This window comes from Barbus barbus (assembly GCF_936440315.1).
Source record: "Barbus barbus genome assembly, chromosome: 15".
NCBI lineage: Eukaryota > Metazoa > Chordata > Actinopteri > Cypriniformes > Cyprinidae > Barbus > Barbus barbus.
Window position 1 is genome coordinate 13,183,846 of NC_136743.1, and position 27,968 is coordinate 13,211,813.

A 27,968-nucleotide genomic window follows, 5' to 3' on the forward strand; every position below is an offset into this window, starting at 1 on the left:
CTCATGGGGAGAATTTAGTAGAAGTGCTTTTCTAAGAAACAAAAATGAAGATGATTTCAAAGAATTAAACTGACTGTAGTAAAACTTTTTAGAAAGCAAAACAATGCATATAACTGATGTAAGTGGGATACCAGGGGAAATAAGTTTTCAGTATCTGATTAATAATGTGGTAAAAAGTGAGTATTTTCATATATGTTCATTAAAAACAAAATATTAACTCATTGTTCAAGTACAAGTGCTGAAGACTGGCACATTAGCAAAAATATATATTCATACTACACCTAGCAACTTATGCAACTTCTCGTGGGATTTTGCAAGTAAGAGTTAAAGGTAGAAAGGGTCGGTGAGTATGAGATACTCCTGGACATGTATTTGGACACTTAAGACACTCTTAAAAACGTCTAAATGTCATTGTACTCATAATGCAAGACCCTAGAGCTAACTTCCCTTTTCATAGAATTTATGTAATTTACTTTTAATCAACTAGACTCAGGGTCATTTTTAGGGCATACGTATAAAGTTTCTTAGCAGAGTCAGGTGTAGTGACTTTTGAATGATAAATTAACATTTAAAATAGAAGCAGAAATGTATTTTTGTCAAGCGTACTTGTACTATATTTCTTAAAAATAGAGGTAATGCCCTTTGGTTTGAAAAACTAGTAAATAAGTGTGTCTTCAGTGCCCACATACACTTTGGGGCCACTGTATGTGATCCGAGAAAGGGTATTAAGAGGATGTGGAAGGTTTTCACAAATGCCTAAACCCTGTCACTCCATTTAAATACTAGTTGCAACACTCATGCAAGCCTTGACTTGAGGAAACCTACATTACATAGCCTACACAATTCACTGTTAACACACAGTCACTATTTAGGAACTCAATGCAATACTGTGTTAAATTACATGTTAAGGCAACATTGCAAACGTGTATTGTAATTTGAAGCGTTATTTGATGTGTAGGCCAGTTTGTTTATAGACCACTCGCCATTTGCATTGTGTAAATTACGACTGGGGTTGAGTAATCTGACATGCACTGAATTGTTTTATGACACAAGACAAGGATCACTGTGCATATTGTCTAAGCTTTACGGTAGCATATTAAAAAGAGGAAATTCAGAAAGCTCCGGCCAGTAGGGAAAGCTAGACTGAGATGAAATTATGCCTGTAGGTCGGGCTGTTTAGTACACGGAGTATGTTAAGGGTGGACTGCGACTGAATGTCCAGAGACCCATGTCTCACCCATACGAGACTGTCTGCTATCGGGAGCCTTATCCTTTTTCTAAGAATCCTTAAGGATGGGATTAAATTCACCATAGCACTGAATATTTTATCTCGCTCTAAAAACGCTTTCGGCAAATCGCGTCGCGTGCTGCAGTATTTCTATGCGCTTGACGACTGAACTGTATCGTAACTTGAAATCGTGACCAGCGATTATTCAATGAAACACGTTTGCAGCTACAACACTGCAGCAAGCCTCAGGAGGTCCTGCGTGCTCAGTTGGTCTTAAAGGAGCAGTCAAAGCAGCACGCGAGGGTAAAATGACTATGTCCGTCCCAGAGAACATGTCGGGGTCCGGGGGGAAAGAGGAGGAGAGTGAGGATGAGAGTGAAATCTTGGAGGAAAGCCCCTGCGGCCGCTGGCAGAAGCGACGGGAGCAGGTACGTCTGGAGGATATGTGGACATATGAACCATCGCTGTCATTTCATCAAAGACGATGACTGGATGAGACTTAAATGTGTATTTAACTGTTATTAAAGTATTTAAAGGGCTCTGTAAATGCAAACACAGTACGGTGTGTTTGTGGGTGTCTTCGCGATAAACCAGTCCTGTTGTTTCTGTCCACATGGAGTTTACAGCTATTAAAAACTGTAGAATATCTGAAAAAGCAACACTTAAATCGATGCACATCTGCTCTAATAACTAGTACTTCAGTTTTAAGGACATTTAACAACATTTCAAAAGTGTTTCACATAGTGTTCGTAAAAGATTTAATGCAAACGTTTTGAGTTCACGGGCAGCCCCTCCCCCTCCGTGCACGTACATCCAAATACACGCGCACGCACATAAAGCGCATGCAGAGTATAAGTTGCTATTATTTTTATTCGTTTGTGTTTCATATTCTTGTTTTGTTTTATGAGATAAAAGGGGCGTGTAAGTGTCAGCCCACTCCCGTTGGCTTGTTTTGAAGCGTTAAGAGCTCCGCTTTCTTTGAGATAAGTCACAGATACAGTATGCTAACGCTTATCAGTATTGGCACACGTTCAGTCTATCTATATATCTTACAGGACACCGGGACCTTATAACCTTCTCTCTACTCCATACACTACTCGTAGTGTTAACTGTGAAACTCTTTTCGTATGCAAATTAATGCTGATTTAATTATGCTTTAGACAACCCCTCCCACGTACAGTGTAAAATCTAATTGGTTGATTTTTACTTTTCAGAAGTATGCAAAGCGATTGACTTCTAAGTAAGCGTAGTAAGCATACTTATTTGACTCAAGTGGACTATTTATTGCATGTCTTTCTCTAAGGAAGTACTTGTCATCAAGAAATGTTTTGATATTTCAATTAATTTTATTAGGACAGTTTGGTTGTTTTTATTTGTGACAACTTCTGGTTTTACTATGTAACTATAAATGAATTAAAACTAATAAGATAAGCAAAAAAGAAAAAAAAAAGGACTTAAGCTAAACAAATAGTTTGAAATCCCTGTTAGTATTTACTGTGTGCTTGTAACATAATACACTCGCTTTATGTGCATATTTGTGAAAGTTTTCCATTTTATGTTACAAGCCATCCTAAGTCTCTCAGAGGTCAAGGGTGAGTCTCAAGAGGGGGTGATTTATGTGTTCTTTTTCCATTACACTTTATTGTGAGAAGCAATAAAGATGCAAAATTGGATAAAAACAGTGGGACAAAGTGGCTGGAGCACAGCAAGTAATTATTTCCTCCTTGTGAATAGCCTGTAAGTGCAAGAATGTTATTAGTATGTGGCCTGCTCTCTTATTGCGTCAGTGTTGTTAAATGGTGCCAAAGCGCAGGCTAAGAGGAGGACTGACGTGCTTGTACAACAAGTGTGAAAGTTTTGTTTGCGGTAGTAAGGTGCTGTTTTCTTTCCTCAATGACTCTGACATTTAAATGGAGTGTCATGGATCATGCCTCCCAGCTTCTGTTCTCCAGGTTGTTTCAGTGTGCGCTCTGAGTGTTTGAAGCTGTAATGTTGGGAGTTTTTCGGGTAGTTGCAAAACTCTTGCATAATTGTTTGTTTCGACAGTTTTAACCTTGTGACCTTAATTTTTGTATATTTTAATCAATGCAAAACGAAGACTTTATTTGCAGAAAGATTGTAGCACACCCCATAGTTCAAAAAGGACAATTTAGATCTCTATCACATTTATTTATCACATTTATCACATGTCCAATACACATAGCATTCTTCAGAATTAAGTAAAATGGCTTTGCAAGCGATTGCAATGTTATTGTTCTCTTGTGCCGTTATCGTTGCAGGTTGGAGTAGGCACTGCTGTTCTTTTAAATGTACAATGATTTTTTAAAACTATATCTTAAATGTTGTTATAGATATCAACCTTGATGTGAATAGGCCCTTCTGCATCTCAGATGTTTCTGAGATGTTTCTGAAGACATGCATACCTTTTAGAATTTCAGAGATCTCATAATTTGCTTTTAATAAACACATTTATCATCAAATTCCTTTTATTTTTATTTATTTTTTTAAAAAGCAGTCTCCCTTTGGGAAACTACTTCAACAGAGTTTTGAGCAGATGTTTACCACGGTTCATCCCCTACAATTAATTAGCACCGAGCACATGTGTGAATGAGAAAATGAAAATGACTCAGCGGACAGATGGGTGAGAGATGATGTTTTCTGGCAGTAGTGTGTTATTTTTCCCGTAGGAATGACACATACAGATGAGTGCAAATCGAAACCATTGATGGGTTCAATTAGGTTTTATTCTAACTTTCTTTTTATCTGTATTTCTGTTGTGACATGAAGCAGCAGAAATGAATTAGCACATTTTAGAGTTTAGCTGTAATTGAGGTGGCAGAATAGAGTCATTATTGGAGAGATTTCTGTGATCACAGCCAGCTTGGCATAGCTCTTAAACACTTTTGTTATGCAACTGTTTTACAATGTTTTTCTGTTTCTCAGAAGACTTAATTCTTCTGATAAAATTGCTCAGGTTTATTATTACATGATAAGAGATAAATATGCAACACACACAATTATGTTTTTCTACCAAGTATCAACATGGCTGTCATTTGGCTGCACTTAGCAGAGTTATTTTTTCTTTTTGTAGTTCAATTGCCTTAATTGTAATTCAGTATGGCCAGTTATTCTGTCTGTTTTTGCCTTGGTAACAGTAATAATTCCAAACAAACTGCTGCAGGGACTGCACTTCACCCTGCAGCATCTGGACAGACAAGGGACGTATGTGAAGATCCTGTTTGTGGACTTCAGCTCCGCTTTTAACAACATCACCACGGAAACCCTTCAGAATAAACTAACCCAGCTCTCCGTCCCCACCTCCGTCTGTCAGTGTATCAACAGCTTCCTGACAGACAGACAGCAGTTAGTAAAGCTTGGTAAATTCACATCCAGCACTCGTACCATCAGCACTGGAACTCCTCAGGGCTGCGTACTCTCCCCACTGCTCTTCTCCCTCTACACCAACGACTGCACATCTAAAGACCCCTCTTTCAAGCTCCTGAAGTTTGCAGACGACACCACACTGATCGGCCTCATCCAGGACGGTGACGAGTCTGCTTACAGACAGGAGGTTAAGGAGCTGGCTGTCTGGTGCAGTCTTAACAACCTGGAACTTAACACGCTCAAAACTGTGGAGATGATAGTGGACTTCAGGAGAAACCCCCCCTGCTCTCCCCCCACTCACCATCATGAACAGCACTGTGACTGCAGTGGAGTCATTCAGATTCCTGGGCACCACCATTTCCCAGGACCTGAAGTGGGAGATTCACATAGACTCCATTGTCAGGAAGGCCCAGCAGAGGTTGTACTTTCTTCGCCAGCTGAGGAAGTTCAACCTGCCACAGGAACTGCTGAAACAGTTCTACTCTGCCATCATTGAATCCATCCTCTGCACTTCAATAACTGTCTGGTTCAGCTCAGCTACCAAGTCTGACCTCAGAAGACTACAGAGGGTAGTCCGGACTGCTGAGCGAATCATTGGTACAACCCTCCCCACTCTCCAAGAACTGTACTTATCCAGAGTGAGCAAAAGGGCTGGTAAAATCACTATGGACCCCTCACATCCAGCACACTCCCTCTTTGAACTGCTACCGTCTGGTCGACGCTACAGAGCTCTGTGCACCAGAACGACCAGACACAGGAATAGTTTCTTCCTTCAGGCAATCCATCTCATGAATACTCAACAATAAATGTGGAACACACAATTATAATACACTATCCATTCACCACACTCACTAATTTTATCTTTATTTCCTCATTTCTAATTTGCACATACTTGACCTGTACATACATAGTTGTTTATATTATATATTGTGTTTTTGCTGCTTTGTACATCGCCTTTTGGTTAATTGTTGTTATTCTTTTATTATCTGTGTCCTGTCCTGTTGCTGTCTTTCTCTTGCACTGTGGAGCTTCTGTCACTACAACAAATTCCTTGTATGTGTAAACATACTTGGCCAATAAAGCTCATTCTGATTCTGATTCTGATTCCGATTCAAACCCAAAGCAGGATCAACTGTTGCAAGGACCATATATAAGTAACCATGAATATAATGTTAGATTTGAAATTAACGCTTGCCAGTTTTTCAGCAGCTGTCTTCCCTAAAGTTTAAACAATGCCAAAAATAAACCCATTCCCAGGGAGTGTGCTGCATTACATATTACACAGTGAAAGAGATTTTAAGACAGAGAAGGTAAAAATGTGCTTGAGTTGGCCAGATCTTCATCAGCATAGTGAAGTGACATACTGCCAAGTATGGTGACCCATACTCGGAATTCGTGCTCTGCATTTAACCCATCCAACGTGCACACACACAGCAGTGAACACACACACCGTGAACACACACCCGGAGCAGAATGGTAAAGCATTACCGCTTTGCTGTAATCTCAGCAGATAGCAGGTTTCTTGTCTGATCTAAATAAACCACACCAGAGACTTAAAAAAAGCCCAGTCATCATAATTATCTGAAGGATATCAGTAAAGGAAAAGAAGAGGCTCAGTAGGACTAAAGTTCACCTAGTCTCTGTGTTTAATGAGCGATGCTAATTAAATGTTCTAACAGTTAGATCTGTGACTGTTAAATATTCCCAGAGGCAAGTGCTTTTCATGGCTGTGCCTACATTTACAACCATCTTAAAGTTACAGGCACCCTCATTGACACAAATCTGCATACATTTAGTCATTCTGCTCAGCATGCACCAGTTAACATCTGTCTCAGTCTCCCTCCCTCCGTCTTTCTGTCTCTGACCCTCATACACCAGCAGTTGTCTTTAAATGCACGTTGTCAATGGATTAACCTTGCCAATCCACTGATCTCATGATGCAGTTCTCGTAAACATCGATGCTTCACTGGATATTTCACTTCCGTTGACATGACAATGCAATAGGAAATTGCATAGTAGCATTTTTTTCCCATCAATTTGTTTTGGCAGTTTGGTTTGAACTGATGGATTGTGACCCAAAAATTGCCTGAAGTCTGTTCTGATCTGTCTGAATGGTAAACACAAATAATGAAATGCAATTAATCATAAAACCATGCATATTTAGAATAGCAAAATAAATAAGCTTGTTTTGTGTAGATTGATGTGAATTTATTTAGCATTTACATATTTTATATATATGTATATATGTGTGTGTGTGTATGTATATATATATATACACACAGTCATGTCCAAAAATATCGGCACCCTTGGTAAATATGATCAAAGAAGGCTGTGAAAATTAATCTGCATTGTTAATCCTTTTGATCTTTCATTTAAAAAAATCACAAATATCTAACCTTTCATTGGATAATTAAGAATTTTAAATGGGGGGGGGGGGGTATCATTATGAAATCAATGTTTTTCTCTAATGCACATTGGCCACAATTAACGGCACCCTTTTATTCAATACTTTTAGAAACCTCCATATGCCAGTTTATCAGCTCTAAATTTTCTCCTATAATGCCTGATGAGGTTAGAGAACACCTGACAAGAGATCAGAGACCATTCCTTCATCCAGAATCACTCCAGAACCTTTAGATTCCAGCTCCATGACGGTGTTCTCAATTCTCCAGCTGGTGTCCTTGGAGAGTCTTTAGCTACTCAAATTCTCCTTCTCACCGTGCATTAGGGCGATGTAGACACACGTCCTCTTCCAGGCAGTTTCGTAACATTTTATGTTGATTGGAAATTCTTAATTATTGCCCTGATGGTGGAAATGGGCATTTTCACTGCTCTAGCTCTTTTCTTAAAGCCACTTAAGTAATTTGTGAAGCTCAATTATCTTTTGCTGCACATCAGAAATATATTTTTTGGTTTTTCTCATTGTGATGGATGATTAAGGGAATTTGGGCTTTGTTTTCCCTCCTATTTATATTTCTGTGGAACAGGAAGCCATGGCTGGATAATTTCATGTTCATAATCACCCTGGAGTGCTCAAAATTGTGAATATGAATGGGAATATACTTCAGATATTTTACTCATAATGATCATATTTGATCATATTTACCAAGGGTGCCGATATTGTTGGCCATGACTGTAATATATAATTATCATTATTATATATTTTAGCTTGTTAAAAATATGCACACACACTAATACAAAATACAATACAATATATTATACAATTAACTTTGGGTCTTGAAGCAAAAAACAGTTGAGAACCAGACTCATTTTTTTTCATGACAAATTTGGGCTATGGCTAATTTTAGTGTATGTAATACAGATATTATATGTCATAGAAGCATTCAAAACCTTTATCAGTTTTAGTTTCTAATAACATGCAGTATATTATGAACACTGTTAAAGGTAGTTTTGCATCCAGACATTTTTCAATTAAGTCCTCACACTGACAAAAGATTCCACAAGCGTTTGTGAAAAATGCTACCTGCTTGAGGTCTTAAAGGTAAATAAGCCTTTAAATGGGTAGTTTGCATTTTTCACAATTATTTCACAAGTCTTTTGTCATTCCTCAAAAAGAAGCAAACCTTTCTACTGGAGGCCCTTATAGTGAGGCTAGAGGAAAAGGTTTCTCTTAAAATAGCTCAGCACGTCGCTCACTTTCCTGTAAGAGATTCGCCATATTTTAAGCAAGTGAACAAAATGTTCCTGTGTATCTCAGGATTAGATGTGGAAATGATCTAGGTGAAGAAAAACTTTGGGTGCTGACCACTTTATTTCATGCAAACTTAAAAAATCTTGGATAACACTTTGTTATTATGATTCACATAACTCTTGATTTACAGATGAAATAGAAATCTGATTTTTTTTATTTGCACTTTGTCTATGGAAGGGTGACAGTATATGTATTGATGGTAGAAGTAGTAGATACCTGTTTAGGCCATTGATTTTTTTTTCGGATTCAAAAAGGCTATTTATACAAAGTGTTTTTGGTAAGGGCTATTTTCACCCCATGTCCACTATTGCTCAGACAATTTATCTTAAGTACAAATAGCATGTCATGTCTGATATCTAAATATATCTAAATAGTATAATTTATATGTACTATTTAGTATCATTTACTGTTTTTACACTAAGATGTTATGTGTTGGTATTTACTGGCACAAAGCTTTGCTGATTATGATGTGAGCAACCATGCATTGGTGGTTTAAGTGGCTACGGTTGACAAATAACATCACAGTAGTTCATTAATAGAGAATTAATAGAGGTAACTGTGTGCAAATATAAACTATTTTACAACTTGAAACACTTATAATGCTGTAGTACTGTTTTTGAGCTCAAGTGATTTTGAAAATATCCCACAGTAATCATTCATATGAATAATGTTATATTTTCTGATGTTCCAATAAACATTTCAGGTTTGAATATCAAACAAAGAAATCTACACATGAACACATTAAATAGATCAAAAGTGTTTATATCAACATTTACTGTGCCAAATAATTACTCATAAATCATCATACGTTTTTGATCATGCCGCCCACTTCTGGTGTGATTGTACTGGTATTATCAGACACTCACAGGTAATGGGCCCTCTCACCCATTGAACGGTGGTGATAATGCATTTACACTAATTAACCCAGTGGAGAAGAACAGCAGATTCATTGGTGTGTGAGAGGGAGATAGAGAGTGTGTGCCTTGGCTAATGGCCAGTGTAAAGCAAAACCAGCAAGCGCCATCTGTCTCACTGCATTAAGCCATCCATATGGTATTCTCACACTCATTGCATGTTCATTTGTCCAGATTTTAGGAAAGCAATAACGTTGGTCTTCTTATTCTGACCACTGGTCATCTTTCGTTGACAGACTATATAAGATCTCCAAGTCCCAGAAGACTGGCAGAGTTGGTTTCCTGTGACAGCCAGAGTGTTAGTGGTTGGTAGGAGAGGATTTAGATTAGTTCAAGGAATGTTCAAACCTTCAGACTTCAATATAAAACCATGGTTTGCGTTGTTCTTTTGCCCATTAAAAAATGACAAGTCGGTAATTGTCAAAACAAATTATACATTTTGATTATACTTTTCCAGAGCATCACAATGTTAAAAGGATCTCTTATTTTAGAGGTTTATTTTGTATACTTGTATATTACATTTTAATTGTATTTTAATCTGGAATGGACAATAAAACTTTTCGCTGAAGCATTTCCAGTTGATGTTAACTTAGTCACCTAAGAATAAAAATGATCTTATCCTGAACTTTTGTCATTCCAAACCTGTATGACTGACTTTCTTCTGTGTGACGCAAAAGAAGATACTTTGAAGATATATTGATTTGACCCCATTGGCTTTTATTGTATGGCCAAAAAAAAGTTGTTTTTGTCAAAATATCTTCTTTTGTGTTCTGCAGAAGAAAGTCAGTAAAACAGTTTTGGAAGGATGTCACAGATCTCCTGTTCAAGGCCTCTGATATAGAAATTGTTTTAATACCTATTGTATTTCTGAGCCACATAGGTTTTCTGTATCACTTTTAAAATTGTGTTCTTTTAAAAATCAAAAATGTAATTCCATCTGTCTGTTTCAAATTTAGAACTGCAGGGTTTTTTTTATTATTGCTTTCAATTGCAATTATCGTATTAGATTCACACTTTCCCTCAGGAGTTGGTCTGATTAATTGTGCAAGAGTAATCTCCTGTGCTTCTTCAGTCAGTCAAGACAATGCATCTATTCAGAGATTTCAATTCAGTGATGTTAGATGACAACGATAGGTTGTATGAACTTATTAGTGTCATGTGTTATACTGTAGAATTAGCTTTTGATGACAGCTCGAGTATTTCAGCTCACTCATGCTCTAAGAATCCCAAATGAGTCTCATGTGACTGACTAGCAGTAACTAGACCATAACTTTCAGATTTCACAGGTACAAGATTTAGCTGGAATTTCATCCAGCGTTCAGCTTTACTTCCACTGCTGGGGGTTAAATAATGGCTCAAATCATCCATAATGTATGATTTATAAGATGACTTTTTTTTTTTTCCAATGTTCCTGCAAAGCCTGGGAATATCAAATTGTGTTTCCCAAGCCCTGAAAATAAAAATAAATAGAAATCTGAATGTACATTTTTGTACAAGTTGTTCCGCTTTTTTTTTTTTAACTATCAACTAGATGTTGTGCATGTGTAAAGTAGAACTTTAAAAGCCGTAATTTTTTATTTGTGAGTGAATATTTTTCAATTTACTTGACCTTGATGTTTCATCATGTACTCAGTGTTTCTAAAGAACTGGCATTGAGCAGATGGTATTTTTAATTCATATAGTTTACACTGTGCCATTGTTTGTGTGTGTGTGCGCGCGTGCATGCTTTATCTAGGCATTTTTCCTCTTTCTTTTTTCAGAATGTCACAAGTAAAGACACTCCTCTATTGCAGCTACCCATATTCATGTCTCACTCTTGTAATCTAGGAGAACTTTGCTCGGTTCTCCATTCACTTATCACTAGGACTGCAATTAAGTATGAATTCCCTTTGTTTTAAGATTGTGTCTAATAATGGTGATTGTTGTATTTCGGTTGGTCCTTCAGCCATCCAAAAAGTTAGGTATAAACTACTTGTTTATCTTATCAAAGCTAGATAGTTTTGGTTTGGTTGCTGCAGGTGTTTCTCTCTTGGCACAGCACTGGAAAATACCGGTTCTCAGAACTTTGCGACAGAAGCTATTAGAGGAAGAAAAAGAACCGCTAGAAGAGGAGACGAAGCTTTCAGGCCGTTCACACCATGGCTTCCCACATCTCCATCTTCACAATGCAGGGCATTCATGAGTTGTGAGTGTGGTGACTAACACTGTTTTGCGTGGACATCACATCATGCTTTTATTCTATAATGCTCTTTGTTTATATTTCTCTCATCGTCCTTCTCTCTACTTCTCTTTTTGCGAAGTCATATGATGTCGCCTGCTACATATTGCACTGTTCTTTGTTTACGATGCTTCCAAGTCCATCAGCATTGATCGTTCTTCGCATTAACCCCTCATTCAAAGCCAAAGCTCTCAAATCTCGATCCTACAAGGCTGCTGTGGCAGTTCCTCACTTCAAAAGTGCCAGTCATATTCAAACCCAATAGTGCACTTGACCTGATATAGCTTTTAAAATGTTCCGGTTTATATAATAAAGTGGTGCACTGTAGACCTGAATGCAACTGTAGACCTGCCTTAGACTCCTTAAATTCCTGTCTTACATTTCATCTCCTACTTCCACAAACACACCTACTTTGCTCGTTTAACCCAAAAGCAGAGCTATTCGTCTCTTAATGCTGATTTTGCCAACTCTTTATTTCATACGTGAATGCAAGATTAAAGGTTGAGCGCTTTGGGAGAGGGATGTCCTGAGGCAAGAGCAAAAAAATATGATGCCTCAGTCATCACTCTTTCTTTGGGAAAAGTTACACAATATAGCTTAAGTTTGTAGAGGATGCAATGAAAGCTAGATGAGTGTGACACTTTACTCGTAGGATTATCACATTGAGTACTCCTTTTGAGTGACTGCCAAGTGTGTCAATCTCAGGAAGGTCAAACTGATAACGTGTTTAGGTACATTTCCTGAAGATCAGTAGTTTTATGCTTGTCCTGTGTTTGTGATTTAATCAATCCAATCAATTTCTAATTTCCACTAATTAGATGGGAATTGTTTAACCATAGTAATTTTTAAACCAGGATTAAGGTTACCCTGTGTTAATTGTTCATATTTAACACTGGGTTAGCAATTCATCCTGGTAAGACTTTCAAAAAGATTTCACACTGTACATTGAGAAGCAGTTAATAATTGTGTTAAAGTGGGCTGGGTACAGATTTCCCGATTCAATTAGATTCGGAGTAATTCTTGAACCCTACAGAGCAGTGGTTTTCAAACTTTTTTAAGAGCGACCCTATCTTTTTCTTTTTAAATTGACACGACCCTATACAACCATTTACATGCATCAAGTCAAGCATATACTTTGCAGCGTGTACGCCAAGTTGGCCCTCTTAGCAGCATGAAAAAATATTTTTGAGATGTCTGGAAATTCCGCTATAATCAACGAATCTCTCTACACTGCACATCTCTTATTTACATCACATCTACACTTTGTTCGTTATAATGAGAGGATTCACAAGCTTGCAGAACTTACTGAAACATCTCTGATTGGCCATTGCATTCCAGAAATCAACAGATATGTCTGTGATTGACTACAGTGCTCAACAGTGTTCGGCGAAACATGTTGTAAATAGAAACCTTTGATGCTCTCCAGAGCACAAACACAAATACGTATTGGAGTCTGCCATGAGGCGGCTGCCGCTTACTTTGGTTTTGTTGTTAAAGTTTATTTTGTTATTAAAGTTATGTTTGCCGGTTTCCGCTTCCTTTTTCCTGAGTCTTGAACTTAGTTACATACATATTTACATTGTGACCCATTTTTTAAGTCTTGAGGCCCACCTGAGGGTCACAAACCAGGGTTTGAAAGCCACTGCTCTAGAGTCGGTTTGAATTTGATTCTATTTAGTTGAGTGCATTTCAATTATAATGTCTGTTTTGCTTGCATATGAAAGAAATTCTCTCTTAGCCAGCACAAATTATATAGGGAATCTTCTAATTTGGTACATTACAAAAATATCAGTTTTCAACATGACTCCAATTTAAATAGCTAAATTGTTCAATTGCTATTTATTAAAAGATGTAATAATCAACATAACTCAAAACCACCATACATATGTAACATATATATATAACAAAATATATGTATTTTTTTTTAAAGTAATTGGTTCGTATAATGGAAAAGTTGCATGTTCAGCTATTACTCCAGTCTTCAATATCACATGAATCATGATCATTCAGAAATCATTCTAATATGCTGATTTCGTGCTCGGAAACATTTCTTATTATCATCAGTGTTGAAAACAATTGTTGCTTATGTTTTTTTGTGTGTGTAAACCATGATACAATTGTTTTTTTGTTTTTTTAGAAAGAATAGCACTCATTTGTATATATAGTAGATAAATTGTTTAATATATATTTATAAGCAAATTTATTTATGTCTGTGGAATGACCTTAAAAATTAGCCTATTTCTAAACATTTCCGTCACGTCATAAATTGATGGCATGAAACACTCTGCAGATTGAAGTGCCTTGTTTTCCATCTCCATAGCTGGGCGGTGAACAACAGATGGAAATATAATTTCTGCTCATCTTAGGCACCTCCTTAATTCTTTTCAAGAATTTTACCACAAGAATGCAAAGCAGCACATTTGTATCTCTTTCATGTCATGTCATGTCATGTGTTCATCTCCACCTCCAGACCCTTAAGTAGGGTGCCTTCAGGCTGTACTGGTCTTGATTGACACTGGCAGTTTAGCTAAGAAGGGTTGCTTGTTTTCACATCTGGATTTGGGTCTCTATCCAGCTAAGTGTGTTACACAACCTATTTTATTCCAATATTACAGCAAAGCGCACACACAAGCGTCTCCTGTATGTCAGTTAAAACTGTGGCTTCAGGTCACCATTCTCCATCACAAAGATAGCCACCCCATAGAGAGAGGCTTAGCATTTGTACTGAGACAAGACTTTTAGTTTTGTCTGAGGGGCCCAGTAGGCATCTGGGGTTAGCATGCTGAAATCAAGCACCATTCATGATGATAATTGTATAGCTGGAAAGCTGCACCTGCATATAAAGCGCAGATTCATCCAGGTATGCATGCCAATCCATTCACATTTTCTCTCTGTTAACCCTCAGAGATGTTTGATAGGATGTATAAGGGAAAATTGAGCATGCACGGTTAGGTTTCCAGAGATGAAAGTAGTTCCACAGTAGAACTTATTAGATTTCATACATTATGCAGGAAGAGGCAATACCGCTGGAAGCGTATCTGTGACAGACGCAGGATAGGGGATGAAAGGGCAGGAAATGAAGATTGTAATGTTTGTTTTCATTGGGAAAGCTGTGGTGTGGGTTTATGTCAGAAAGGATTTCGAAGCACTGAGTGTGAGATGATATCAGCTGGTTTTATGGGCATAGTGTTCCCTGTTATTTAGTATTTAGAGTTTCTAACAACTCATTCTCAAAACATTCTTTATAAACACCCACACAAGAGAGATGCAAAACCAAGAACTAAACACCACAGCTACATTATTTTGACAGCGGCTTACTTCATTTGACCCATAACAATACGCTGTTTTTTTATATCCACAAGATGTGGATAACAGTGGCTGCGCTGTATGTTTTTGATTCACTGTTAAACGAACTGGCTCATAAGAGTCATTCGTTTAGGAATCAGAATACATGTTTCATGCTGTAGATTCACTAGCAGTATTGTGGTGCAGAACTGAACATCCATTATTTTGTAACCGGTTTTAAATTAAATTGAATTTAAAGAAAAAAACAACAACTTCTGAATGAAATAGTATTGGAGAACATTACAGTTTTAGTTACATGATTATGTGAACAACCTCTGTGCATATAGTTTGAACATTGATTTTTAAATGCACTAGACAATAATTGAATAAATCTTAACATCCTACATGTGCGGCACTAGAGTGCATTGATGTACAATATTAGCCAGGCTCAGTCGCCTGTGACTGCAGAAAATTTGGAGACGCCAGCTGGGTAGAAGGACACTCTCTGGCTTTCAGAGGAAATGGAACGTTTTTATTTGTTTTCAAAGACATTCCTTGTCTGTTTGTGTGGCATCTAGGGAATTAATTAACTCCAAATGTAATTGGACATGATTTTAGTGTCCTTGTGTTCTCTGACTTACATAACCAAGCTTTTCTGTGCTCAGCCATTATTAGTAAAAGTGTCATAAACTTGTTTTACTGTTGATTTTATATCAGTCAGTCCTTTTAATGGCCATTATTCAACCTCTGAGCTTGGTACACAATGGAGATTGACAGTCAGAGTGCTTAAAATACCAAATTTAACTCTTCATTTATGAGATAAACCTTCATAGAATTAGACTTTGGGATATTATAATCAATCATGCACATTATTTGTGCTTGAACTGTTACTTGACTTGATACTGTTTAGCCTAGTAAACTTTACAAACATTGACACCTTGTTATACTCTTATATTATTGTGCCTGAATGCCCTGACCAATTTTTTAAAAAAAAACTCTTTGTTTGAAGCATACCAAACAGTATTATCAGTTTATAGTCATATGTTTCTGAATGTGAGATAAAGTTAAATCCAAGGCCTTTTAGAAGGCAGCTGCATCTCAGTGTGACTAGATCATGTTGTGTCTGTCTCCAAAACACATAGCTTGAGTTCACCGATCAGCGAGAGGGGAGCAAATTCAGCCTATAAATATAGAAAATAAAAATATGAAAACATTGGACTTGGGTTTGTTTTCTTTTAAACAGTTGTGATAATAAAAGGACTGGTTCTGTCCAAAAAAGGTGGGGACTTGAAGTGTTTGGAGCGCAAACAGCAGTGTGCTCTTTTCTGTATTTTGAGCTTCATTTACAGCATTACAAAGACGAAAAACAGGCAAGAATTTACAGGCCATTTAAAGTCTGTGTTGTCATGCTTGCTCTGCACAGCCCAAACCACAACGTGCACCATGGGAGAGTTGTGGAGCAAGGGGGCGGAGAAGGGGGTGTGTCCTCCTTCTTCACAGGAATACTATTTTCCTGTACTGACAATACTAAGAAGTTGATACTAAAATATCACTTTTGCAAACACTGTTAAAAAGTTGAGCAATGAGAAGTAAATATTGCTTATATCACTGGCTAAATGGTACTTTTGTATGAACCTGAAAGAGTCTGGAGTGCTAAACTCACTTTCCACCCTTTCCTCTTTCTCTGTGTCCTTTTTTTTCTGGTTTAGGTCAGTCAGGGAAATGTCCCAGGCATTGAGAGTGCGTACTTGGCCATGGACACTGAAGAGGGGGTGGAGGTGGTGTGGAACGAAGTGCAGTTTTCAGACAAGAAGATTTTCAAGTCCTTTGAGGTAGGACCATGCTTGTTTTCCAACATCGATGTTATGGGTGGGATACTTAGTATGCTGCACCACAAACATCTGTGAAATGTTACTGTATTGGCGTGTCATCATGCTGGAATGGTGGTACGGTGACAGAAATGACGCTTGAAATGTGAAACCAAGAGTGGATGTACTTTGTGTTTATGTAGGAGCGGATAAGGGAGATGTTTGAGAATCTGATGCAGGTGGAGCATCCGAACATTGTGAAGTTTCACAAGTACTGGTTGGACATGAGAGAGAGCAGAGCAAGGGTGAGACACAAGACACACCTGGTAGAAATGAACGCCTCTGTGAACTTTACCCTGAATTCAGACATTTACGTTTTCTTTCAATTCATGCCACACAGGTGATTTTTATCACTGAATATATGTCATCTGGAAGTCTCAAGCAGTTTTTGAAGAAGACCAAGAAAAACCACAAAACTATGAATGTGAAGGTGAGATGTTTTATCAATCAATGAAATTGAAAAACCTGTATGCAGAAAAGTTAGAGAACAATGCCACCTTCTGGCAGAAATATGACAAAATCATAACACACTGGTACTATCTGTATGTCTCAGGCATGGAAGCGTTGGTGCACGCAGATACTCTCTGCACTCAGGTAGGACATTGAAGATTTCATATCATCTGAACTCATCTGAAAATTTGCCATTAAAGCTGAAATGTGTAAGTAAATTAAAAATATTTTTCCAGCTTAATATACAGAGGCAACTATAAGTCAGTAAACACCGTGGCTCAGTGCTGCTATCAAAACATTGCTTTGTTTGTTTGAGCATCCCAGCATAGCAACACTGACTCAACCAATGGTGTGAGTTTTGGGGCGGGGCTGTCTGTTTGTTTGGCCAATGACAGACAAGTGTTCAGGAAAAAAACGCTTGAGACATGCTTGCAAGTTAACACATTTCATCTTTACAGCTAGTACTTTTTTATTTTATTGTTTGGAAAAAAAAAATTATCAAAAGTTTACTAGTTTAGTTTAAACTTTTTTTCCTTGTATAAATTATTTTATTTTTATACATAAATAGTTTTTAAATGTTTATTTGTATGGAATTTCTTTTTAACTTTCAGTGTGTTTGAAGGATGTTTTTGTGAGTACAAGTAGCTACTGATGTTTTCTCATTTCTGTCTTTAGTTACTTGCATTCATGTGATCCACCCATTATCCATGGTAACCTGACCTGTGACACCATCTTTATCCAGCACAATGGCCTCATAAAGATCGGCTCAGGTTTGGCAGTCTTTTAATCCTTGTATTTTCGGTTTAACTTATTATTATTTTTAACATAAAATATCTGTTTTTAGAAAAGTTATATGTCTCTTCTTTCTTTGCAGTTTGGCACAGGCTGTTTGTTAATGGTAAGTCCATTCTGAGCTCTCTATGCAAAGTGCACAGGAATCTCGTCAGAAAGAAAACACAGACCGTACTTAGACTTTCTTTTCCTTCCTTCCTTAAACAATGCTTTGCTTATATTAGCCCAAAATCCTGGCAGTTATGTAATGTACTGTAACATTTCTTGTCAGCTTTCACAATCCAAGACATAAATAAAGAAAATAAGGTCCACTTCCCCCTTTAGAGTATTTATTTTGGACTCTAGCCCATGTGCTGGAGATCTTGTATGTTTACTGGCTATAATTTTTCCATTCAAATAATGTTATAAATAGAGTTTGAGTGTTGTGTTTTTCCTTTAGTGTTTGCTGAGGCAATTCATGGGAATGTGCATCAACATCGAGATGAAGTGCGGAACCAGCATTTCTTTGCTCCAGAGTACGGCAGTGAGTATCTGATGCCTTTACCATATTATCATCTTTCTCAATTTGGAAAAAAAAATCAGAAATCTAGAAAATATCTGGAATGTTTTTAATTTAAACCTAGGTATAAAAAGACAGGTGTGTTTTTGTTTGTTTTGTTTTTTGAGCAAAGAAAAGTTATTTTGTTTATAATTTGTAATACATTAGAAAAATGCAAAATAGAAACATGTTCATTGTCATGACATTTCTTGAATTTATTTTTCTGTAGTGGCTGGAGATGACTATGCCATTGATATATTTTCATTTGGCATCTGTGCCTTGGAGGTTTGAAAATTATTTTATCAGTCTAACTAAACTATCAAAAACTGCAAATTATAATAATTCCAAAAGAACAACATTTTAAGTATGACTTTTAATTTTGATTTCTCGTCTCACCTTTAGATGGCAGTACTAGAAATCCAGGCCAATGGAGACACTGCAGTTTTGAAAGAGGCTGTTGATCATGCTGGACAATCACTTGAGGACCCTCTCATGAGGGTAAAAGACATTAAGCGTATAACTAATACAGCTCTGTTAATTTTTTTTTGGTTTAATCTAATGCCTTCATCATTTACACTGACAGGAATTTATCCAGTCATGTGTGCGCACAGAAGCCAAGACGAGACCTACAGCTCATGACCTGCTGTTCCACAGAGTGTTATTTGAGGTCCACTCCTTAAAACTGCTTGCTGCACACTGCTTTATCAATAACCAGTGTAAGTGTACATGGAAAAGTCTGTTCATCCCTTCCTGACTCCTCAGAGTAAAAATGCTTTAATTTTGATCTTAGACATGACCAGAAATGTTATATATGGCCCATTTAAGTAAACTTATTGCTCCTTCGCATTTCCATTTTTCTTTAGTTTAGGTCTTAAACTTATTTAAATTTTTTCCAGATCTCCTTCCTGAGAATTGCGTGGAAGAGAAAACAAAATCTTTTGACCCTAACGGCATCATGGCAGAGATTAATCATCGTGACCGACCTGGAGTCCATCTAAAGTGAGTTTCTCAAACGGAATAGGAAGTTTCTGATTCTCTTTTCTGATTGTTTCACACTTTCCTCTGACGTCCTTCTCATTTTTTTCAAGGTACTCTCATGTTTCTCCTCTAGAGCTGGACAAATTCCTTGAGGATGTGAAGTGAGTCACAGAGAACATCAGCTGATCTTAGATTTAGACTGTTTTTGTGTCCATGCTTGAGCATTTGAAACCTTTCGTCTTCTGCACGAACAGGAACGGCATATATCCCCTCATGAACTTTGCTTCCCATCGGCCACATCCTATCCCCCGCGCTCTTTCTTTGTCACAGGAACAGATGGAGACTGTGAAGACCCCAACCCCTGAACCACAGGAGACTGAAACCAGAAAGGTTAGAATAAGATTTATGTTAGAAACGATGTTGAGAGTTGCTAATCTAAAGTAGTGATGCTATGCCTCAAAAGAAGCTTTGGCAAGCCTGATTCATGTTAGTTAATAAGTCCGTTCACACAGTTTGTGTAAATAAACAATCCACTGCTCAGATGCACAATCTCTGCGTCATTGTTTTTGAAGAAACATATTAGTTGTCTAACAAATGTTGGCGGACTGATTGAAAGTGTGTCCAGATCTGATACTGATGATGAGCAAGGGTCAATCTGAAAAAAACTGACGTCTGTTTAAATATTTCCCAGAAATGGTGATGATCAGTGCATCTCATCCATGTACAAACAGTATTTCACTTACTTTCTTCTCAGGTTCTAATACTTCGTGAGACTCTGTCCTCTTAAAAATCTAGTGTGTTATATTTGTGCAACAGAAAGGGTCACTAAATAACCAAGTCGTTGTGTTTTCATACAGGTTGTCCAGATCCACTGTAATTTGGAAGCAAATGAGGAAGGCACAAGGAGTCATGTGAGTTAAATTTTTTGCCATTTAGTTTTACTTAGCTTCTTTACATAAAAAGCTGTGGATATTGAGCATCATCTATCCTTTCTTCCTCTGTAGCTCTCTCTCTTTTTAAAGATGGATGACAGGCTTCACCGGCAGCTTAGTTGTGATGTTTTGCCATGTAAGCCAATTTTAAAACATTCAAACGTGTTTTTGTTGCATTTATTTTATGAGAATAAAAATGACAATATATGAGGTGTATGTGTGTATATATAGCTGAAATATACATTTAAATATTTTTTTCAGCTGACAGTCCCAAAGATTTGGCTAGTGAGTTGGTTCACTATGCTTTCATCAGTGAGGTAAGCACAAGATCATCTAACCATCAGGCTTCGTAGTCACATTTAGCAAATACAATCAGAGCGATAATATAGTTCACATTTTGTGACCATATAAACACTCAAACAGTTGAAATTGTTTATATAGTATATATCACTTTGTGTGAGTGTACTGTATGTATTTAGGAAAGGTTGGATGCATTATCCAACTTTAATATCTCACAAGGCAATAATATAGTTTACATCTTGTAATAATATAAAAAAATCAAGTAGTTGATATTTGCCTTGTATTATTTTACATGAGTATACTGAATGTATATGAGTAAAGCTGATATAATTATAGTAGTTGTAAGTTGGAGTTATTAATTTATGTGGTGAAAACCACATGAAACCTGTAAGGTTTTGTTCAATTTCTAGCAATTAGGTGTCGTGACATGTCACAGTTTAACTGAGGAATTAATAGAAAGTCAATAATTACACATAAAACACTGTACATAATACATCTTTAGTTCTCTAGTGCAAGCCAAGGTAACCGTGGCAAGGAATGAAAACCTCCATTTGATGTTACCAATTCTTGTTTAGTAATTTTTGTCTTAACCTTCAGATGAACTGAATAGCTTTACTTCATGTGTGATTGTGATTATCTTGTTTTTGTGCCATGCAGGAAGACTGTGAGAAGTTGGCATGTTTTCTTGAGGATGCATTATGTAAGCACTGGTCAGGGACGTCCACCTCCCCTACTGCCATGGCTGTGATGTACTAAGCCCAGCTGGTCACATAATAGACAAAAAGAGATTGAAGACTGGGCCAGAGCTTGAGAAAAAGAGATGGCGAGAGATCCAGAAGAGGGAAAGACCAAAAGAGCAACAGTACATAATGAAGGTCATGACAAGATGGCTTCAGAAGAAGTGATGGGCCTGGGGAGACAAGCTCGCAGCATACCGCATGGTACCTGCACAAACTCCAAAGAGCTCAAACTGTTCATTTTGATCTTGAAGGTCGAATTACTGCTATTATCTCACCATGACGAACATCTTGCAGAGATTCTGCTTCAGTGCCAGCATTTTTCTTTTTTATTTTATGAGTTTAAAGGATTTTTAATGACATCCCTTCAAGTTATTGTGCCTATATGGCATAATCCATTCTCATCTCGCAAAGGACAAAATCTCAAACAGACAGTTTTGTTCCAGATAAATGTTATTTATTATTTTAAACAATTAATACATGGTCTTAGTATACATGTTTGAAATGTTTGGATATACATTTCTAAATGAACTTATTCTGTATGCTTTAACAAGCTGACGTTGAGCAAACAAATGTATGGTACTATGACAAAAGTGCTCTTGGCAAATATTATACTAATATATTTCAATACATTTTTTTTCAGACCTTAAACTTAATTTCTTGCTCTTAGTCGTGAATTTTGAATCTTTATATTTGAATTTTACAGAGTTTAAGATGTCTCTTTTTTTATTTAACTATGTTGATCTTAATTGCTTTTTCATGCAGATGGTAACTTTGCAGATGTTTGTAAACCATGGTTTACTTAAATAGTACATTACCATTCAAACATTTTGGGTCATTAAGATTTTGGAGGATTTTTTTGAAAGAAATTAATACTTTTATCCAGCAAGGGCACATTAAATTGAATAAAAAATGACAGTAAAACCTTTGAAAAAATTATGAAAAAATCAGTTTTAAATAAATGCCGTTCTTTTAAACTTTCTATTAATCCAATAAATTTTGAGAAAATGTTATCATGATTTCCACAAAAATATTAAGCAGCACAACTTTTTTTCTTACAATATTACTGTTTTACTGTATTTGGGATCAAACTTAATGCAACTTAAGAGACTTCTTTCAAAAAATCTTTCTGACCCCGAGTGTACAAGATGTTCCATCTGATAATTTCTCCATTTTAAGCAATAAAGCAGAAGAGCACTTCATCCAGATGACTTTTACCAAGAAAAAGGCTGAACTAATGAGTAAATCTATAAATTTCAGTATGACTTTTTCTTTTATTCATTAAGCAGACATTTTTAACCAAAGCAACTGAAACAAACACAAACAATTAATCATAAGAACATTTTGAGCAGCTAATGACACAGGGGTCCTGTTCATGAGTCTAACAATGTTGACATGGGATTTTTTTATTTGCCTTCTTAATGTGAATATGACCTGTTCCTAGATTGGCTGACTGCTCAGAGGTGTTTAACATATATGGGCCCAGTTTACATTCATTTATTTTTATGTCCCTTACACTAATTAATGCATAGCGATGGCATACAATGAACTGACCGTTGACCGAATCAGAAGAAACAATGGTTTACTTTAATAAATCCATCCATTGGGTATGAAGGGCTTTTATTCTATCTGGCATTTACCTATTACCACAGTATGTTATGTGTATATTTTATGTCATGTAAAATGATTCATACACTACTTTGTATGTATTCTATATGTCAAGGCCAAAGATGTACTGGGTGCAATGCTGGCAAGAGTGGGTACTACATTGCAAATATAACATCCTGTATTTGACTGATACTTGCATATTTACAACAGTATTATTCATTCTGTGAAAACATCTATGTTGCCATGCCATCCAAAGCAATAGTATCTGTTTTAGGGATGCTTTCAGTACTGTAATCTCCAATGGCTTTGACTTCCCAATATTACTTAAAAATATTTGCATGTCAGGAAAGGAATGCTTTGACAGAATTGTTAATTTTTGCTATATTGGCATGGTTGTACAATGGATGTATTGCAGCTTCAGAAAATTATTACAAGGGATTTGTAATCTCAATTTATTCTTGCAAATTCAAATAATTCGGATGTCAAGAAAAAAAAGTCACCGTCCTCCCAGCGTTATTATGAGACTCGCAATGTAATAAATTTGTACGTGGATACAACAGATACGAATGTACAGTGAGTAAATGTTTAAATATACTCTTCCTAATTCCTGGTGTCCTTTCTCATCTTAATCAAATGCATTAACCAGACATTTGCTTTGGGCAGTTTTATTTTATTTTTATTTGTGTTGAAATTGTATACTGTGACATGAAATACTATAACATTAAAATATCAAATTAACACTTTAATATCGCTGAATTTATTTATTTTGTGTAAAAGCTCTATTATAGGTTGTGAGCGCTCTGTCAGGTACAGGGACAGCTGTCATAAATGTATACAATAATTAATTATAATATTTATTTTATACAATTTCATTTTACTGTTGAATGATTTTTTTTTTTTGCCTGTTCTACTGTTTCCATATTGCTAAAAAACAACATACTGCTTAATGTTAGATGATCACTAATAGCCTACATCTATTAATATATAACAATTACGCTTATAATTTAATGCGCGTGTCTAGAAACTTACTTTCATAAACACATTTTGATTGCAGTAAAAAAAAAATTGACAACTAACCCAGACCCTCAAAATAGGCTATGGGCTTTTACGATATTTCTCTTGATTAGAAATATTATTTCATCTTTTGCAATCGTCTTAGCAATGGCGACACATTTTATCCAAAGAAAATTAGAAATGAAGTTTTATTGTGCTCTCTAACATACATCATTATATTTTTGTTATTAATTGAGACTTGGTTTGCCACACTGTAGCTGCACGCCTCTTACGTAACTTTCTCTCTCAGTCTCGCGAGATTTCATAGTCTTCCTCGCCGTGTGGACGTTAGCGCTGGAAGGTGTGCTCTATGGCGGTGGCTGTTTCAGCGGTAAATGTAATATTTTGTTTAACTTCTCTCTCAATATACATACAGTAATATTTCAAGTGCATATAGTAATGTTTTCGGACAGAGGTTTCATTTAAAAAGTTGGAAGAACAGTGGAATGGCTAACTAGCCTAGCGCACCCAGAGCGGGATTTTCTCCCTGGCCTGCTGCTGCGTGTCTTTTCAAAATCACAGTGATTAAATCATGCTCGACTGACCAAGTCATTTCTACCGGTTAGGATTTGTTTTTAACGGTGTATTACTAGGTTTGTAGCCCAAACGCCTGCGCACACCCGCTTTTTTCATTCGTTACATGAGCTAGCGTGTTAACCCGTTCATATCGTCCTCCATGAGCTGCAACAACTTCGCTGCTGCACGGGCCGGCCCACAAGAAACTAAACGCTCCCGTTTAATGTGTTTACGGTTTTAAGATTTGTTTGCATGTACTATTCGCTTTTTTTAATTGCATTGCAGTGGAACAGTCTTTTTTGAGTGTCGAATTAAGTATCGTTAAGCCCAGCATTACATAAGGCCTAATGGCCGGTGAGAATCTATGGGACACATTCATACGTCATTGAATGCTGCTTTTTTGACCTCCTAGTCGGTGTGGTTACTTGATGTTAACATTAACTATATAATGTGTTTGTAGTAAATCAGAGCAGGTCGTTTAAATTGTTAATTTAGAGTCCATCGTTTTCCTAACTAGTCTGTTTACAGACATCTCAAAATCCATGCTATTATAAGTAACGTTAGGTTGAAAAATATTTAAGTTCACCCTTTTAACTTGGGAAATGGACGCAGTTTACATGAGTTTACTGAAACCTCTCTCTTTCCTTATAGACTCTGTATTGAACTGTAAAAGCTCCCCATATATAATCTCACAAGACACCCCAGCGGAGAGCAGGTGCTAGGTAAGGGCCTATCCACTGCTCACCCTAAGACCACTCTTCCCCTTTATGAAAGGGGTTTGCAAATGACTTTTAATGTTTCTGATTGCTTTTCAGTTATTCAATACATATTTGATAAACAACTGTGTTGTTCAAATGTCACCAGTATATGTTTAGTAAAATGTTACTGCTTTTAGGGAATGAAAAATTAAGTTTTATTTGCATAGTCATTACAACAAAACACATTTTCATTGTTGTTGGTCATTATTTGTCATCCAGGCCAGTCATAACATACTGGTAGCTCAAGTCCTGTGGTTTTTTTTTGTTTTTTTTTTTTTGTTTTTTTTTGGACGAGTTTAAGCAATATGCACGTTCCTTGCACTAATATTCACAAATTGGGGAAACTTTGTTGTCAGTCAAATTAAAGGAATAGTTCAGCTAAAAATGAACTCATTTACTTATCCTGACTTTATTCTGCTAAATGCAATTGGATACATTTTCATGGTTGTCCTCATTGCTTATTTCCATACAAGACTCATTTCAAGCTTTAAAAAGGATGTAAATATCATAAAAGCAGTAAGTGCATCTTATACTTTATATGTATAAATCTTCTTAAGTCAAACAAACCAAAATTTAAGCCTTTAATTAGTGAAGATCATCTGTCATTAGTCTAGAAAAATCAAATGGGTTTAGAACAACACGATCAAGGCCCTGTTCACACCAGGAATGATAACTAAAACAATAACTATGTAAGCATCCACACCTACGGACAATGATGTTTTGTTTAATTGTAAGCATGAATTTTGATTAGCTGTTAATGTTTTTATTGTCAAAAAAAGGAAAGTTTTTGTGTGTCCCTGTTGTCATGAAATTAGAATGATTATTGAAGTTTTATAGTTAACATCCTTTCTGTGAGTCATAATTTTCATTATTTGGGTAAACTGTCCCTTTAAGAATCATTGCCACAGAACTTGTGTACAAAATATATAGCCTTAAGGTTTATCAGCCAGGGCTTCATGTCCTAAACATCATAGGGACAACCTTTTTTTCCCCTGGATTTGGATGTCAGTGATCTCAAATTGTTTCCCTATCCAGTTCTATTGTTCTAAGTAGGTTTGTGTTTTTCTTTTTCCTTTTTTCTTTTTTGTCGTTTCTCTCTGTGTCGTTTGTGCTGTAGAACATGTCTCTTGACTGTACTATATTTCCAAAGCCAATGGCAGAACTTTTTGGGTTCAAACCTCCTTAAGGGGGGGGGCAGTGCACCACTCTGGAGTTCATTTGAGCAAAGGTACTTAAGTTTTCTCTTGTGTAGTAATCAATAAGAGGGCTCACTTTAGCATGTGCACTCTAAGGGTATATGGTCCTCCAGTGACCGACAGAATCAAATATCTCAGTGTTTCCACTGAGGGGAGAAGTCACCATGTGGTACGAATACATGGTTCCCCTTACAATATTGTCAGAAGCCTATTAATTAAATGTATACAGAAAGCTCATTATCAGCGGCCTTTCAGTTCAGTGTAAAATGTCTTTAACAAAGCCCTACGCTAAACTGAAGGTATCTAACGTTTGCCGAAATGTAGAAAGCTGTTTTAGAGCAAGCTCAACATGATCTAGAATCATTTGCAGTCTTGCAAATATGAGAAGTTGTTTCCAGCTCTAATCTAATGCTTTTATATTTTTATGCATTTGCAAAAAAAAAAAAAAAAAGGTAAATTCACATAAGATGCATAATTTATGCTATACTATGTTCAATAGAAATATTGTCCAGATTTATTGTGTGACTGATGTAATCTGAGTTTCCTCTTAAACTAGATGGTTTTAAAGCTGTAAGATGTCCGGTGTGCATTGCAGTCCAATGTGTGTCTTGAGTAGATGTGCAGTTTGCCTGCAGGTCTGACAGATGCCTGTGCTCTGTGCAGGGAGGCGAGGCTCTGATGATGGAGAATGGACAGAGCACGGCCTCGAAGCTCGGACTGCCGCCCCTCACCCCGGAACAGCAGGAGGCGCTACAGAAGGTGAGACTTTCCCCAGACACTGCTTCTGCATATGGGTACTGAAATCAGTGATGTTGATGCGTGACTAGTGGTGTCAAAATTAGCGCGTTAACGCATGCTATTAATTATTTTCAGATTAACGCGTTAAAAATATTTAATGCAATTAACGCAGGGGCGGGGCTAGGGTTGGCCACCCCATTCGCAACTGCTGCCTCTGTCTCTTTTTTTCTTGCAAAGGATTGCGTTTATTTAGATGCAGAATGTCTTTATGACCACATCAAACGGGAGAACTTTCAGACACGTGCTCTATACGTCGCCTCCACGCCAGACGCGAGTCAAACAAGCGCGTAAAAGATACTGTGCTCGTAGCGCACACTCTTCAAATACACGCACATAGGTGCCGGTGCGCGCTGTAGCCTATTTCATTTCATATCATACAGCGAAAGAAACTACGTGCATGCAATGTCGTAGTTATGCCGTCAGTTAAGGCATGAAGTTACCAAAAAGGCGATTAAAGCTGCCTTAAACTGTGTGCATGCATGCAATAGCCTATGTTATATATGCGTCACATTTAAGTACATGGGTGCTTCTCAATTCTTATTTGTGCATCCTCGTTTCCTTTCCTTGCGTCCTTTCCTCGCATCTTAGCTCCACCCCTTCAGGATACGAGGGAAGGATGCACATAAAAGACGCGAGGATGGAGGAATTGAATCAAGTGAAATGATATATCCTCGCTCCCTTTAGCATCACTTCGAGCGTCATC

General features: G+C 37.0%; 2 protein-coding genes across 12 annotated transcripts in view; both read left to right on the top strand.

The window, feature by feature from the left end:
• Positions 1–1,127: 1,127 nt before the first annotated feature.
• On the top strand, positions 1,128–23,688 carry LOC306881178 (nuclear receptor-binding protein 2-like). The gene is made up of 18 exons (XM_079435124.1): positions 1,128–1,656; positions 16,451–16,573; positions 16,753–16,854; positions 16,950–17,039; positions 17,163–17,203; positions 17,735–17,829; positions 17,934–17,957; positions 18,291–18,374; positions 18,619–18,674; positions 18,792–18,887; positions 18,973–19,105; positions 19,286–19,388; positions 19,478–19,528; positions 19,622–19,757; positions 20,225–20,278; positions 20,372–20,435; positions 20,561–20,616; positions 21,257–23,688. The coding sequence occupies exons 1-18, from the start codon at positions 1,537–1,539 to the stop codon at positions 21,353–21,355; spliced, it is 1,527 nt and encodes a 508-aa protein (XP_079291250.1). The 5' UTR covers positions 1,128–1,536; the 3' UTR covers positions 21,356–23,688.
• Positions 23,689–24,244: 556 nt separating this feature from the next.
• LOC306881177 (poly(U)-binding-splicing factor PUF60-like) overlaps positions 24,245–27,968 on the top strand; it is a 29,237-nt gene continuing 25,513 nt past the window's right edge. The window contains exons 1-4 of one of the 11 annotated variants that reach the window (XM_079435119.1): positions 24,246–24,328; positions 25,165–25,235; positions 26,389–26,499; positions 27,131–27,226. In XM_079435119.1, coding sequence (XP_079291245.1) covers positions 27,146–27,226 — 81 coding nt within the window. In that variant the 5' untranslated portion in view covers positions 24,246–24,328; positions 25,165–25,235; positions 26,389–26,499; positions 27,131–27,145. Of the gene's footprint in view, positions 24,335–25,164; positions 25,236–26,388; positions 26,500–27,130; positions 27,227–27,968 lie in introns of all 11 variants that reach the window. The other 10 variants (XM_079435120.1, XM_079435115.1, XM_079435114.1 and 7 more) reach the window with 10 other exon arrangements.